This window comes from Cryptotermes secundus, unplaced genomic scaffold, assembly GCF_002891405.2.
Source record: "Cryptotermes secundus unplaced genomic scaffold, Csec_1.0 scaffold508, whole genome shotgun sequence".
NCBI classification, from domain to species: domain Eukaryota; kingdom Metazoa; phylum Arthropoda; class Insecta; order Blattodea; family Kalotermitidae; genus Cryptotermes; species Cryptotermes secundus.
The window spans coordinates 697,674-712,823 of NW_019733326.1; the positions used below are offsets into that span (position 1 = coordinate 697,674).

A 15,150-nucleotide genomic window follows, 5' to 3' on the forward strand; every position below is an offset into this window, starting at 1 on the left:
CATTTTGGTTTAGATTATTAATGGGTTTCCTACTGTCTGACTGAAGGTGGATAGTAGCTTCTGCTTTTTCTCCCAGTGGCATGGGCTGCCTATCCTGCCACCATATGCCTTCAGGACTTAGTCAGGCAGTGGTTAGGGGAGTGTATGTCCAGTATCAGAACCATAAACTGGTATCCAGCTGCACTCTTTTGCGGTTTAAATGAAATAGACTTACGAAATGATGCTGCAGGTACACAACTGGAAATTCTGTTATGCCAGTTTTTCTTTGCCTTGAGAGTATTGTGTTTTGTTCTGCAACATGCAGTCTGCATATGATACCTCACCAGTCATGAATGAGGACATTTGTGATGATACTACAAAGATGATTTAAAGTATGAAAGCAATGATTTCGTTAAAATTGGGTCACTTATTTGTGTTCTTATGTCATGACAACCAGAGTTCAGAGGAAGTGATTTAAATGTATTGATTCCTCTCATAGGCTATGTATTGTGGCAACATCGATTTGACAAGAAAGATGGTGCACATCCTCATCGCCTCATCAAAGCTGTTTCACATGGGAAAGTGTGTCGGCAGTGCAGGTTTAAACGCCGTACTACTGTAAGAGGTTCTTACAAGCAGACTCGCTTCAAATGCAGAGAGTGTGACGTGAGTTTGTGCAGAGTGCCATGCTTCGAGGAATATCACTCCGAGCTGGGAATTCCTGCTACTTCAGAGTTCTGGCACTGACATTCTTGTATATGTATGAAGATGGTTTTGTACGTGTATTTTGCTTGGGAAAATGATTAATTCTTGCTTAAGGATGTCTGTTAAATGGATGTGAAAATTATATGAAGGTGGGTCAGGGGAAAATAAATCTGGGAGGCTAACATGGATGGAACTGGCTTGAGATTATGTCCACTGGAAGATTCATGGTGTTACTGGCAGTAGGGGGTGGGGAATATAAGGAGGTTGACTGTTACCTAGAATACATGTCTGTCTTAATTTTATATATATTCTCTTTGATTTTTTAATTTGTGCTGGCTAATGTTATATGCTTGACATGTGCTTGATATTAGAATGTATGGACTAAACTTGGAATTATAAAAGCTTATTTGAAGATGTTGCAAATGTAAATTCTGTGAAAATCGCTTATTTTTTCAAAGTCTAGTATCATTCATCATCCTGTAGAACCATTATATGTAAAGTACTAGTAGTAGTAGTAGTAATAATAATAATAATAATAATAATAAATGCCACATGTGTGTGTGTGTGTGTATATATATAAGAAAAACCTAATTTGTTACAGTATCACTACATCCTTTCCAGATGTTTTCATTTACCAGTTGTATCAGTATCTTTGCCTTGAAGTTACAAGATGGTGTTTTTCAAGGAATGGGCCATTATATCTCAATATAATAGGTCTCGTCATCTGTCTGAATATTTATTATTTGTGTATCTTTCCTGTCCTCATTTTTTGTATACCACACATGATACAGTGCTAATTGGGAAGTATTTGTAAGCTGATGGGATATGTATTTAATTTGTCTGAGCTGCTAAAGTGTGGTTGTTCCCTCCTGTTATAGGCAGCCGGTGCAGTAATGTGTCATCAGTTGCAGCCAACCCTGCATTCCGCTGTGGTGTTTGTAGCAGGCTGTTTCGTCACAAGAAGTCCTGTCAGTTGCATATGGCCATGCACATGGGCGAGACAACGTGCCATATCTGTTCACTAGTTCTTAGTCGTATAGGAAATATGAAACGACATTTACGTCACATTCATGGCATTGGCATGCATGCTGAACGTGTGTAGATGACATAGCAGGAATGTAGGGTGTTACAACACAAATGATTCTGTAGTGTGAATGATAATTGAGTTGGGTAGCTGTAAATAATTATGCAGTTCACATGATTGGGATTTCTTATGTATAGAATGGATATGCTATACATGTGGAAGAAATTGATACTTATTTGTTTATGGCTCATTTTTGGCACCACCAGCTAAAGAAGTTAAAGGACGTTCCGTTAGTGTATCCATGAACTGATGTGTAGGAAACTGCATTACATATTGTAAATGTCTGGGAGGTACAGTTGTGCCCTGGTTTTTTAGGCATGTCCAGTGGCCAGACATCCTCCCTTCAGCTGCTGCGACATAAACTTTGGACCACTACCAAGGAAGGAGGCAAAGTGGCTCATAGGTGTGAGATCTGTGGAAAATGTTTCCAGCACCGTAACTCCTTGTACCATCACATGCCAATACATGTGGGGGCCACCAGATGTCATGTCTGCTCTATGGTCTTCAGCCGCAAGGGCAACTGTCGTAGACACATCCTTATGGTGCATGGCATCAACACTAAAACTGATGCCCCAGCTTAGGAAATTGTGTATTCGAGTATCCATTAAAAGTTGTATTTGGGTGGTATTAAGTTTGTACTTAACTTTGACTGTGGACATTGCATAATGTGCAAATTTAATTAATTTAATTTAATTAATTAATGTAATATGGTAATTAGGTTAAATCATGCACAGTGTGTATGAATAATAATCCAAATATAAAAATTGGACTTTTGTATTTCTGATTCTGTAATGTCCTGTAGTTCAGTGGTGTGTGTATATTGCAGAGATTAAAGTGTGTACAGAGTGAATCATATTTTTTATTCATATTCATAACAGCATATGTTCACAGTTTCTTCGGATCTTAATTTCCATCCCTCCTTTTTGTAGGCGATGGAGGGTCTGAGGGCTCTGCTCGCAGTACACAGATGCCCTCCTCTCGATGGCCAGCTACAGCCACGCGAACTGCTCAAGCCGTGGGAGGAGGGACCAAGCCATTTTCTTGCAGTCAATGTGGCAAGACATTTCAACATGCAAACTCAGTGTGGTATCACTCGGCCATACACCTGGGCGAAACTCGTTGTTCAATCTGCTCGCAAGTTTTAAGTCGCAAGAGCAATATGAAACGTCACATGCGCCTAGTGCATGGTGTTGATTGGGTGGGCTAACAGTATAATGCTGTGACTTCATTTATATGATGTAATATCTGTGTAATCCATAGTGGGAACAAGATCAGTATAAGACACTTTCTTTTAAGAGCCTTGCTGAATGTTTTGTGCTATAGTGTACTACACTATAGTGTATTCACTACAGTTTTCTTGCTTAAGAGAATTATTTTCTGACCAAGGAAGAACTTGGTAGTAAATTGAATATTATTTGAATCTTTTTTTTTTTTTAGCGGGTGTGGTCTTTAAATTTTCTTAATTACGGTGAGAAGAACCCTGTCTCTGCTTGGATGTATAGGTCTGTCTAGAGCAAGAAAGAAGACTGTTCATGAAGCAACAGGGCAAATAACTTCAACATTATTAATTTTAGGTTGATAATATGGGCAGTTTGTGCTATAGTTTTTAGATTCTAGTTCTTGTACACAAAAGAATTAAACCATTTTTCGTAGTTCTCTGTTTTGGGGGGATTAAGATTTGTTAAAAAAGTGTTGACTGCGTGCCTTCTATTTGATTCATTAGTGTTGTAGTCGTGAGGAAATTTTTTCTAAAAAGCTGTTTATGATATTAATATTTTGTTTAGTCAGAATGTCACCAAATTAAGTGCATTATTTTGAGAAGTTGTGTTCTTCATATTTTGCATGTGATGTCACTATGCAGAAGTAGATTATACAACAGCTGAAGATTTAGCAGTATTAGATTTGAACAAAGTATCTTACCTTACAGCAGTGCTTAGTTTGAATGTTACATTGTATGTGGAAGGATAATATTTAAAATTGCCTTAAAATTTGGTGTGGAGGTTGGACTGGGTGTAACTTCCTCAGAATATTAGGGATTGTTCTTGTGTATGTGAATACATAACTTATATGACTTAAAATTTCTGACTAGCTGAGCGGTTATGACATTCTCACAGAGGATACCAGTTGTATTTGCCCACTACGGTGTTCTATGGATAAATTGCACAGAAGAATATGTTCTGTACGTGTTTTGTTCAGACAGAAAACTTACAAGCAAATTGTGAACAATTTATTTATTTTTAATTAAAATTACTGCATGTGAGAAAGAAAATTTGGTTCTTCATAGTGTCTACCTTGATAGCTGTAGTAACTTCTGGACATAACTAATTGATTTTTGTACCCAGAATAGCTATATAAAATTAGTTTAATACTTTAAGAAAATGTCTGAAATTTATTTTATGATAGGGCCTTCATCTATTTTCTGACAATAAAACTGCCTGCACTTTTGACCGTGACATTTCGTGGTAATTAACTGGGAATGCAGACATCTGGTGGTGAGCCTATGAGTAATAATGTAGTAGTATGTAGTGTGTCACTAGCTAGGTATTTTTGATGTGGTACGCCTATTAACATGTTCTTTTGAAACTTTTAATTTGTGATTACCTACACTACAACTCTCAAACTGCACCATCTTCTGTGATGTTACATAGTCTGCTCGAAGTTCACCAAATTTTCAGAGGAATATTGTGCTTCCATATTCTGGAATGCTCACTCTGCTTGCTTGGTTTACACTTCAGCCCAGAAGATGGAAGCAGTATGTTTGCTTAAAACGATGGTGAACCCCTTTCAGGCTTCACGGTGCCATATCCCAGAAAGTAGTAACTGCTGTTAGAACTCCAAATCCAGCTACAACTTCTCTGATCATAAATGTTAACAAAGAGTAAAAACACTCATGTAGAGGTTTCTGTACCTCTGCAGCTTTACTGCCAGTATGCTGAGCAGTAACATACAGCTTTGAAGCAATAAACATCATGTTCAGATTTTAGTGATGCAAATTGCTAACATGAAATATCTGTACACAATTGAGGTTCATGCTCTCTGTCTTTGAGATTATGTTTTCCTATCACATAGAAGTTGCAGATTGTGAAGCAGAAATTTACTATATATAAATTGTGTTAAATTCTGACAGTCTGTGTGTAAGATAAGATCTAAAAGTTTGTGGTGATGGTATATTGCTGCAAATATTATGTTTTTGGACATTATCCAGTGTCTTGTCTAATTATTTAAAAAACTGTCCTGTTTCTTTTTCAAAATGCAACGTTTCGGAGACTGGATTCTGTCCCCGACTCAGTTGGGTCCAATAGTTAGGGGCTAGCTCTGTCTATTGGACCCAGCTGAGTAGGTTTTACCTGAGGACGGGGACAGAATCCAGTCTCCGAAACATTGCTTTTTGAAAAAGAAACAGGACGGGTTTTTAAATAATTAGACAAGACAATGGATAATGCCCAAAAACATAATATTTGTGTGGTGTAAGATGTTTGAATATTTACCTGTTCATTGTCTGCGATGGCTGAAACTGTATCTCCTGTGTGACTGTGCAAACAGAAAATATTGTAGTGAGGACAAGATGTGTGAAGGAAGAGCATAGATTCAGGGTGTGGAGGAGAATATTTTAGCATGAAGAAGAAAGTAATATGGAAGTAGGGAAAACTTTGCAGTGAGAAGCATCATATTTGGTCATCTCGAACTTGAATTATTAGGATTGTGATTTTCTGAGGTGTGACTCCATATGGTTTGGTAAGTAGGTACCAGCATTTGGGAGGAACATGCTACTTTCACCTTCAGAGTGGAAGAATGCTGTTCTGTCTTGAAGGTTACTGCAAAATATCCTGGTTGCCAAACTATAAGGTGTTTTGTACCAGAAGGCTGTAATATTCCTGCTCTGAGAACCTGCTGTACATCTGTCAGTCATACTACTTGATGTCACATTGCTGAAAACCAGAATCTTTATCCCACTGTGAGAACTTCAAGTCTCAGATATTAATAGGGTTATTAAATCAAGGAGGATGAGATGGGCAGGGCATGTAGCATACATGTGAGAGATGAGATGAATGGAAGAGACCACTTGGTAGATCTAGATTATACATTGAATATAATATTAAAATGTGCTACAAAGAATTTGAATGTGAAGATGTGGACTGGATTCATTGGGTCAGGATGAGGTCTGGTTGCATGATTTTGTGGACACAGAAACAAACTTTGGGTCCCATGAAAGGCGGATAATTTCTTCTTAACTTCTGAAGAATTCTTTGCTGAATTGAGTTAGTATATTGCTGTATATAAAATTTGTTTTATGTAATATGACATTATCTCTGACTTATTTTGTATGTTGTCCATCTGCTGGAGTTCCTGCAAAGCAGCATTTTGGAAACAGAATCTGTTTCATCTTGTGTAAGTGAGGAACAATTCTCACTCCCCTGGGCCCATCAGAAAGAGCTAATCTGAGCCCTGGACACAGAAGATATTCAAAGCAGATAATATGTTTTTTCTGTTGATGTCAGTATTTAGATTTTTATATAGTGACTGCTGGATGAATATTTGCTCAACCTGTAGGAGATCTGTACCATTTTCTTGTGCTTCCATTCTTAATTTTCGTTGACAGTTTTTCTTTTTGTGTTGAATTTTGGCATAAGCTGTACATATTCTTTTCTTAGTATATCTTTCATTGTCCAGTAATTGAGATTTAGCACAGTCTGATGTGTCCAGGAGAGCAGGAACCTGATGATGGAAACACCCAGTTTCCAAAATGTGTTTTGATGAAACTCAAAATGTTGGAACAGTGCCTAAAATAATAGTAGTGTTTATGGTTACACATCTTCATCAGAAACTTGGCATAAGATTGGGTGTTCCTCCTTTGTTTATCTTGAAGCCTGCTTGCACTTGTACCTGTTGTTACCCACTACAGTCCACTGTTTCTGCTACTGTAGGGGAACTGCGATGGGGGAGAAGTCGACGGCCAGGCGTTTTCAGTCATCACTGTGACATTTGTGGCAAAGGCTTCAGCCATCAGATATCAGTGGCATTGCACAGGAACTTGCACAGAGGAGCCACGATATGTCCCTTCTGTCACGTGGTGTTCAGTCGCACCTACAACATGAAGAGGCACATCCAGTTTGTTCATGCAAACAACCTTTAGAATATAACAGTTACAGTTGTATTAGGGATCATTACTGATGTAAGGCATTTATTATAAGTATATGTATACAGAGAGGTTCATTTCTTCGTTTGCAGCCTTACTGATTCTAGATCTTTGAGTAGAATTCCGTCTAGTGGACACCTTTTTCAGTTCAACACGATACTGCATGATTGTAAATGCACATCTCCGGTATGCTTTGCAAATGTTTTTAGCAACGTCACTTAATCGATGTTACAATAACTGCTGAAAATTGTGTTTTCCAGCATCCAGGCACATTTCACCATGATGTAAGGGCTCCTGCAACACACTGAAAGTCACCTGTGGTGTCTTGAATAACATTCTGGTGTTTAACCTGTAAAATGTAAAACGTTCATATCAAGGGAACATGTTGGCCATAGTCATCTACTGATTTATGCTTTGAGAACAGTTCATAGAGTCAGTACTGATTTTTTTTACAGTGTTTGGTAATGCACTGTCCTGCAAAAAAAACTCCCATAACTAATTTTCAGCAATTGCCCCAACAAATGCATAAAGTGCTCATAGCTGACTGGTCGCAAGAACAATACACCATCAGTTTGCAGAAATTAATTTTGCACTTCTTATCACCACAGGAGCCTGTTTATGCTATGGCCATGGCTCATGCCATTAAGTTGCCTAGATGTAAATGTAATTTTTATCTGTGGGAATATGCTTGAATGTAGAAGACACAATTATCAGCTGATGATGTAATATCAGATACATAATGTGTGTGTACTGAAGAACATTTGTAAAGCCCAGATGAGACCTCCAGTTAGACCTGCACAGTAGCATGTTACCATATTACTGGAAAGAAGACACCCCCCCCCCTGAGGAACCAATGTCCATGTTCTACAAATACATGCCAATAAAACACAAAGGACTGAACCTCTGTATGTTTGATTAATATTTAATAGATTACTTAAGGATATTTGCATGCTGAATTTAGAAAATGTTCAATTATCTTTTGTTCTGAAAATGGACCAGGTTGGTGACCGTGTTAGGTTTTGTATAGTATATATTGATACTTTTATAATGTACACAAGTTTAGTTCTTACATCACCACAGCTTGCAAATTGTCACCTTCATAATTTCATGTTTTCTGCTGCCGTCACTTTGATATTACATAAAGCATTCTTTACAAGGAAATTAAAACGACAGGCATTCATTGGTGTTGGAACTGTTGCTGGTTGGTTGTACTGTAATTCTTTGGGATACACTTAGTTGTAGCACTACATGAGGACACTTTTTTCTCCTTTAGACCTACCTCACTGGATGAGGGAGGGGGATTGGATGGCAGAATTGAATTCACCGTCAAGCGGTGGACCTGAAGAGGCTGAGTTGCGGCATCCATTTGTTTGCCAAATATGTGGGAAAGCTTTCAAGCATGCAGGCTCACTATCAATGCACCGACGTCTGCATCGTGGCCATACTCGGTGCCCTGTGTGCCATAAAGTTTTCAGCCGCACTTACTACATGAAAGTTCATATGCAACTCATCCATCACGTGAACACGGATTGTTGAGGAAACGTGATGCGTGGCTGGTTGTTGGCTGAGTTCAGACATACATGAATTGTTGGGTATTTTGAAGATATGAGTTGCCACTATTTGCCCTCTGTGCATAAATTTGTTGTGATTCTTTGCCCCCCTGTTCATCTTTGTTTATATTTATCATAGAAAAAAATGAGGTAGAAGGAATTTGTGCCTTTATTAAAATTGTCCTTTTATTTAGTTATTTGATTTAGTTTCCCTTCTTGCAGTTATACTTTGTGAAGAAATTTTTAAATGTCTGTCAAAGCTGTATTCTTGGTGGGTTGATACGCATTCATGCTTACTCCTGTGTGCAGTATATAGGATGATTCAGGGGAGTTCGTCACACTTTTTGTGGATACGTCAACTGTTTTTATTTAAAAAGTTGTACCAAGTGGGTCCAGTTTGGAAGATATAAGGAGGCAGTTTGTGGATACACAAGAAATGGGGAAAGGAAATAAAAAATTTCACAGTACCTTCATTATACTATAAATAAAAGTAGAATATGTGTTTTCTTAATGAGATATGTTGCAAAAACTATTCAGTGTTCTGCTGGGACTGGACGATGCATTTGAGAGTGGTGTGTTATTGAAGTGGTTGGCAACACTTCTCATGCGTATTGAAGTGTTAGGTGGGCAATTCTAGCAGTTTTTGTAATGTACCATAAACCTGTCTTAAATGGAATCTCAAGGGTCCGGAACACTTTTCCGCTGAAGCCAGGTTTCAATTTAATCAAGGTATACTATAATAATTAAACTAGGACATGCACATATTTGAGACAAAATACTCATAATTTATTCACAGTATAATCATTGAACACAAGCAAACATTAGGCTGAATTTCTGTTTTCTTCTTTAGAATCTCGTACACTTGAGTTTTACCGACATTAAAACATCTTCATGATTGTTAAGCTCAAGCACAACTCTTTGTCTATTTGTATCCATGGTGACAGCTGCTAGACTAAAGTAAAAATGTAGATCTAGAGCCCTTACTGAGTAAAAGTTCCGGACGGGACAAACAGTTCAGTTGAATTTCAGTGCAGGTAGTGCAATACCGTTAAAAGCTGAATTGAAAGAGTTAGAGAAAACAAAATTCTGTAGAATGTATAGGATGCCTAAATTCTTCTAAATGATGCCTTCCAGAAGACTGGGAATTTTCTGTATAAAGGCTTATTTTGATTTCCGTTTCTGCGTTAGACAGTTTCCGTTTAATCCAGAATATTTAACATTCTTTTCGGCCCAAAAGTCACGGAACCTGACAATATTTCTGTTTAAGACAAATTTCGTTTAATAAAGGATCTGTTTAGGGCAGGTTTTACTGTATTTCCCTATTAAATAACACTGATTTTAGTTTCATGCTAAATTGAAATTTTCCAATAAAATCCCCAATTTTTGGCAGATATTTATTTTATGTTCAAACTGCAGTGACTTTGGGAATAGAACTTTTCTTTAATTCAAAATCACATGGTTAATGTACCCACAAAGTTGGCACTGTGCTTCTGAGTTCCTGTGTATAATTTTGAGTAAGAATTGCTTGTTGAATGTTCCTTACAAAGTAAAATAGAATCCTGTACATTCAGGTGATTCCTCTCTGCCTTGTCTGTGGTGTTAGTACTGGTTAATTCCAGTTTTCAACCATTGTAAGGAATCATACCTTCACGTGAGGTTATAGATACACTTTTTATATATATATATATTGTCAAACATTTTGGTGAAATTCAAGAAGAGAGATTTTTCTGTAATATCAGTTGGCTATTTTGATTCATTGTCACATTGACTGATTACAAAACATAAAGTTATGCATAAGTTCTTCACATGTATCATAAACCTTTAATATACTTTCAACCAGATTACATATAAATGATATTTTTATAATGTTGGTTTGCCTTCTCAATTTCAAGCTGTACTGACTGAACAAAAACAATTTTTGCGTAAGTCCATAAATGGGCAATCATATATCTGATACACCATTTCAGAAATGTTATTGTAATACTGTATATTATGATTACAAACTTACAAGCCATTTAAGACTACTTTTAATTATTATAGTAGGGTGTTCAGAATAATTCTTGACATGAACATTTAATAGATTTCGTTTGCTTCCCACCTCCCCCAAAACCCAGGAATGGGGTTTGCAGACTTTTTTGCTGCCTTCCCTCCCCATCCCCACTCATGCACACAGAATACAGTTGGGAATTTTGTGTACTACATTATAGACTGCATCCTTTTAGATTTTGTTAATCGAGAGTTTAAGTTCAGTCTAAGCATTTTGGGTGGCTGATGTAAGGCAAAACAACAGATACAGGAAATAATCACTGCTGAGAAGAATAATGAACTGCTATGAGATGATCACATGTGCCTTGTACGAATATTTCCATTTATTCAGAAATAGAATTGACAGTCTGATTGAGTAATTGGAAGCTGTATTTTGAAATGTAGTGTGAAGTATTTCTGTCACAGTATTTTAAAGTGCACTGTTACATGAAGATACTGTATTTGGATCTAAATAAGAGAGTACGGCAGAGGCTGGAGAAAATTGCATAACAAGGAGTGTCATAATCTATACTTTTTGCCCAATATTAGGTTAAGCTAATCAAGGAGGGTGAGTTGGGAGGAGCACAAGACAGGTGCAAGTGCATGGCCAGTTTCAGGTTAGAAAGCGTGAAGAGAGAGGGTACTATTAAAGTCTGTATAAAAGAAGTAGGGTTTGAGGATATGGATGGAATTCATTTGGCTCAGAATAGTGATCAGGGGGAGGTTCGTATGAGTACACTAATGAACCCTTGGGTTTGACGAAAGGCAGGGTATTTTTAGACTATCAGAATGACTAATAGCTACCCAAGAAAAACTGTGTACCTTGGAGTTGGTTAATTTAGTTTTTGCCTTAAAACCACCAATATATGTAATGAAGTATGAAGTCATTTTTATTAAACATGGTCAGCTTTCTGTGTGGATTTAATGACCAGCTTGGTGTCATAGTATTCAACACGTACATGGTTCAAGTTAGTTAAATGACTGTTGTAGATGAAAGAGACTGTGCTTTCTTTAGTTTTCCCAGGCTAGTAACTAGGTGTAGGTCAGCACTGCTTCCTTACAGTAATGATTTTCTCACTAAATTTGTATATAGCCTCTGCAGTTGAATACTATTGTTTTCTTGTGTAATTATTTAAATATAGATACATTGTCACATAAGCTGTACATTTGTATGCTTTTTAGAAAGTACTAATAAAGAGCTTTTAAAATTAACATCAGAACTTGAAATTGTAAAGGATATGATGAGTTGTACTATGATCTTTATGTCAGTATATTGTTCAGTTGTATTCATTCTGTGTGTGTATAAAAAAATCTGGGTTGTATTAAATATATGAAGTTACAAAATCTTGTTTTTCTTGTATACTTTATCTGCATGTTATCAGTTCTTACATTAGAAATAACAAAAATTAATCTTTATATTATGGAATCCATAATCCAAGCTCCCAATGCAATTAATTGGAATCTGTTAAACTATATTATAAAAATTGACTGCAAATATAATTTTAATTTCAGCCCTTCTTTTAGTGAGAGTTTCTTTGTGTGTGTGTGTGTGTGTGTGTGTGAAGGGGGGAGGGGCTGATTTGAAATAAAGACATGACAAATTATGTGCATTGAAACCTCCATTTAATGTTTCTTTTGGCTGTGATGGGTATGAACATTAAACTGAGGAAAATCTTAAATAGAGGAAATGCAAAGGTTATTAATTTGGGATTATTGAAATTGAACATAAAACTGGAGCAAACCTGAAATTGTTAAGCATTAAATGGAGGTCCACTTCATATGTAATTCTGTTACCTAACATAACCTTTATGTACATCTGGGTGTGTGTGGTTAAACAAGAAGGGGAGCAGTAATGAATTAGAGACCTGTGTGAATCGGTTTACCAAAACTTTCATATACATGGATGAGTTTGTATATTAATTGGGAGAATGGGATTACTGTTCAGCATATGTGGACTGTTATTATAATATGCTTTTAAATGTACATACTGTCTATGTTTTTAGACCTGGTACTCGACAGTGTTCATAGTGGATCCGGTGAAGTCGTAGCTGAGTTAAGGAATATAACGTGCTTGGTTACAGTACAGTACCCAGTCTCTCACATTGATGCTGTAAGGATTGTCCTGCTACTGCTCCCCCTGTGTAACCCAGAGGCCAGGTCTGAAGAGATGGGCAGTACATGGACATGATACTTTGTGCCTGTCTCCTTTCTTACTTCACTCTTTTCCCTGCACAGCACCTCATGGACTTATTGCCGAGTGGTGTGTGAATTCTCCGTCGAGAAGATTTACTGGTGTTCGATATCATTGCAACGTTTGTGGAAAGTCATATGGACATCATACATCTCTCGTGCACCATCAGAAAGTTCACAGTGGAGAAACTACGTGTGCCATCTGCAATAAAGTGCTGAACAGAATTTTTGATCTTAAAATGCATCTTAGTTTTGTGCATGGTATAAATGAAACAAGCCCTGAATAAGGCCATTAAGATAATGAGTATTTTATAACATGACAGAATGAGGGTAGGAAGTCACATTATTTAATGTTTCTAAATGCAGTTGAATGTTTCAAGGTCTTGAATAATGATAATAATAATAAAACAATAGTGTATAGCATAATTTAGTATTATTTGGCCTTTTTTTTTGCAAGATAGTGTAGTGTGTCACAGATTTTGACAAAATTAATGTTACTGTGGGAACAGAATGCGGAATGAGAGTGAATCCGCTGAAGTAATGGAAACACCACGTGGCTTTTGAAGTTGGATACGTCCTTTATGATAGCCTGTAAATAGCCATTGAATATAGGGTCTCTTCTTTTGTAGCCTATCATCTGTCCGAGGACGCACTGCACAGAGAAGGCGCAGACTCTGAGTTGAGCGACCACAGACTGAAGATGCCATTTCGTTGCAGGATTTGTCAGAAGGGATTCAGACATCCTATCTCACTGCAGTTACACAAAGATTTACATACTGGTCAGACTCAGTGTCCCATCTGTCGCAGAATTTTCAGCCGCAGTTACGACATGAAGACACATTTACATAGAATTCATAAAGTTGCAATTGTTGCAGATATTAACAAGAAGTAATGGTAATGACAAACTGGTTGCCTATACTGTTACTAAATTTTTTTGTATGATAAATATACCAAAACATCAGAATATTAATTACAGCATCTGTGCTCTCTGTATAAAAAAAAAAAGGCTGTGATAAGTGTAGAATTTCATTCATAATAATCAACAGATTTTTTTGGAAAAAATTCTTTGTTACTGTGCCCTTTTGTAAAGCATTCATTGAAGAATGCATAGTTCATGTAAACGTTTTTATATGTGGCTTGACAGTGAAGGAACAGGGTTGTGACATGTAGCCAAGAGGGTAGGATGTATTATATGTAACTAAGTAAAGTTTGGGTACACCATTAGTAGTTTTATAGTCACAGTGCAGTATGGTAAATGTGTATTATGGAGATGTCGTGTTTTCATGGATGTGAAAATTTAGATTTCTGTCTCCTGGGCTGTGGAAGTTAATAGATTGAATTCAGGTAATGTTTGTTACCATTCAGTTTAGAATATTTTGTCTTCTATCTAAAAATGTAAAACTAGAATATTCAAAATGATAGTTTTGTGTGAATGTGAAACTTGGTCTGTGACATTAAGGGAGAAACATAAACTGAGGGTTTTTGAGAATGGTGCTGAGGAGAATTTTTGGACCAAAGAGGGATGAAGTGACAGGAGATTGCAGAAAAGTGCATAATGAGGAACTTCATAACTTGTACTCTTCTCCAAGTGTAATTAGAATGATCAGTTCACAGGGCATGTAGCACATACGGAGAGAAGAAGAATGCATATGAGGGTTTGGTGGGAAAGCCAGAAAGAAAGAAAGAGAGTGGGAAGACCAAGATGTAGGTAAGCGGCCTCCGTAGTCTAGGGGTAACGTTCCCACCTCATGACTCAAGGTATGCAGGGTCAAACTCGGAAGGGGGTCGTGGAATTTTTAAGGGCGGAAAAATTCAGGGAACAAGTCCTCCGGGAGGGACTTAAGCTGTGGGTCCTGTGTCGTAGATTTATGGCATGTAAAAGGTCATCATGTCTCTAGGAGACCTCAGCAAAATTAGGCAACAAGTTTCCCGCCCAAGTAGTTTTCAGTGCCTCTGGTAGATGGGGGAAATATCAGGTCCCGAGGGCGGACCTCGTTGGCTGAACGGGGCTGATAGCACGCACCAGTACCGGTAGGGTATGGCGACAGTAGAAATTAAAGGGGGACGCACAATGGACCAATAACTGGTCTAAGTGCATGAGGAAACCCACCCCCTCTAATAATAATAATAATAATAATAAGATGTAGGTAGAAGAATAATATTAAAACAAATATTAGAGCAATAGGATTGGGTGCTATGGGCTGGATTTATTTGTTTCAGGATAGGAGCCAGTGGAGGCCTCTAGTTAATATGGTAATGAACCTTCAGGTTCCATAAAATGTTTGGAGGTCTTTGAGAAGGTAAATGACTGGCAGCTTCTGAAGAAGGACTCAGCTCAGTGAGGTTGGTTAGTTGGTCTCCTGGGCTGTGACTTTCAGTAGTTCTGTGAGTGGTCACCAGCTGTTTAGAGGAACTTCATGTACTCCTGTCTTCAGGGTACACATGACCCATGTACCCTGAAGGTGAAGGCAGTAGATTAC

The 15,150-nt window shown here is 37.5% G+C and overlaps 1 protein-coding gene across 29 annotated transcripts in view; it reads left to right on the forward strand.

The window, feature by feature from the left end:
• LOC111867987 (protein abrupt) overlaps nt 1–15,150 on the forward strand; it is a 203,956-nt gene that overhangs the window by 105,949 nt on the left and 82,857 nt on the right. Inside the window, exons 6-7 of one of the 29 annotated variants that reach the window (XM_023858288.2) lie at nt 6,694–6,941; nt 8,179–8,248. The exons of 21 other annotated variants lie outside the window; for them this stretch is intronic. In XM_023858288.2, the coding sequence (XP_023714056.1) occupies nt 6,694–6,902 (209 nt within the window). In that variant the 3' untranslated portion in view covers nt 6,903–6,941; nt 8,179–8,248. 7 more of the 29 variants (XM_023858267.2, XM_023858271.2, XM_023858278.2 and 4 more) reach the window with 7 other exon arrangements.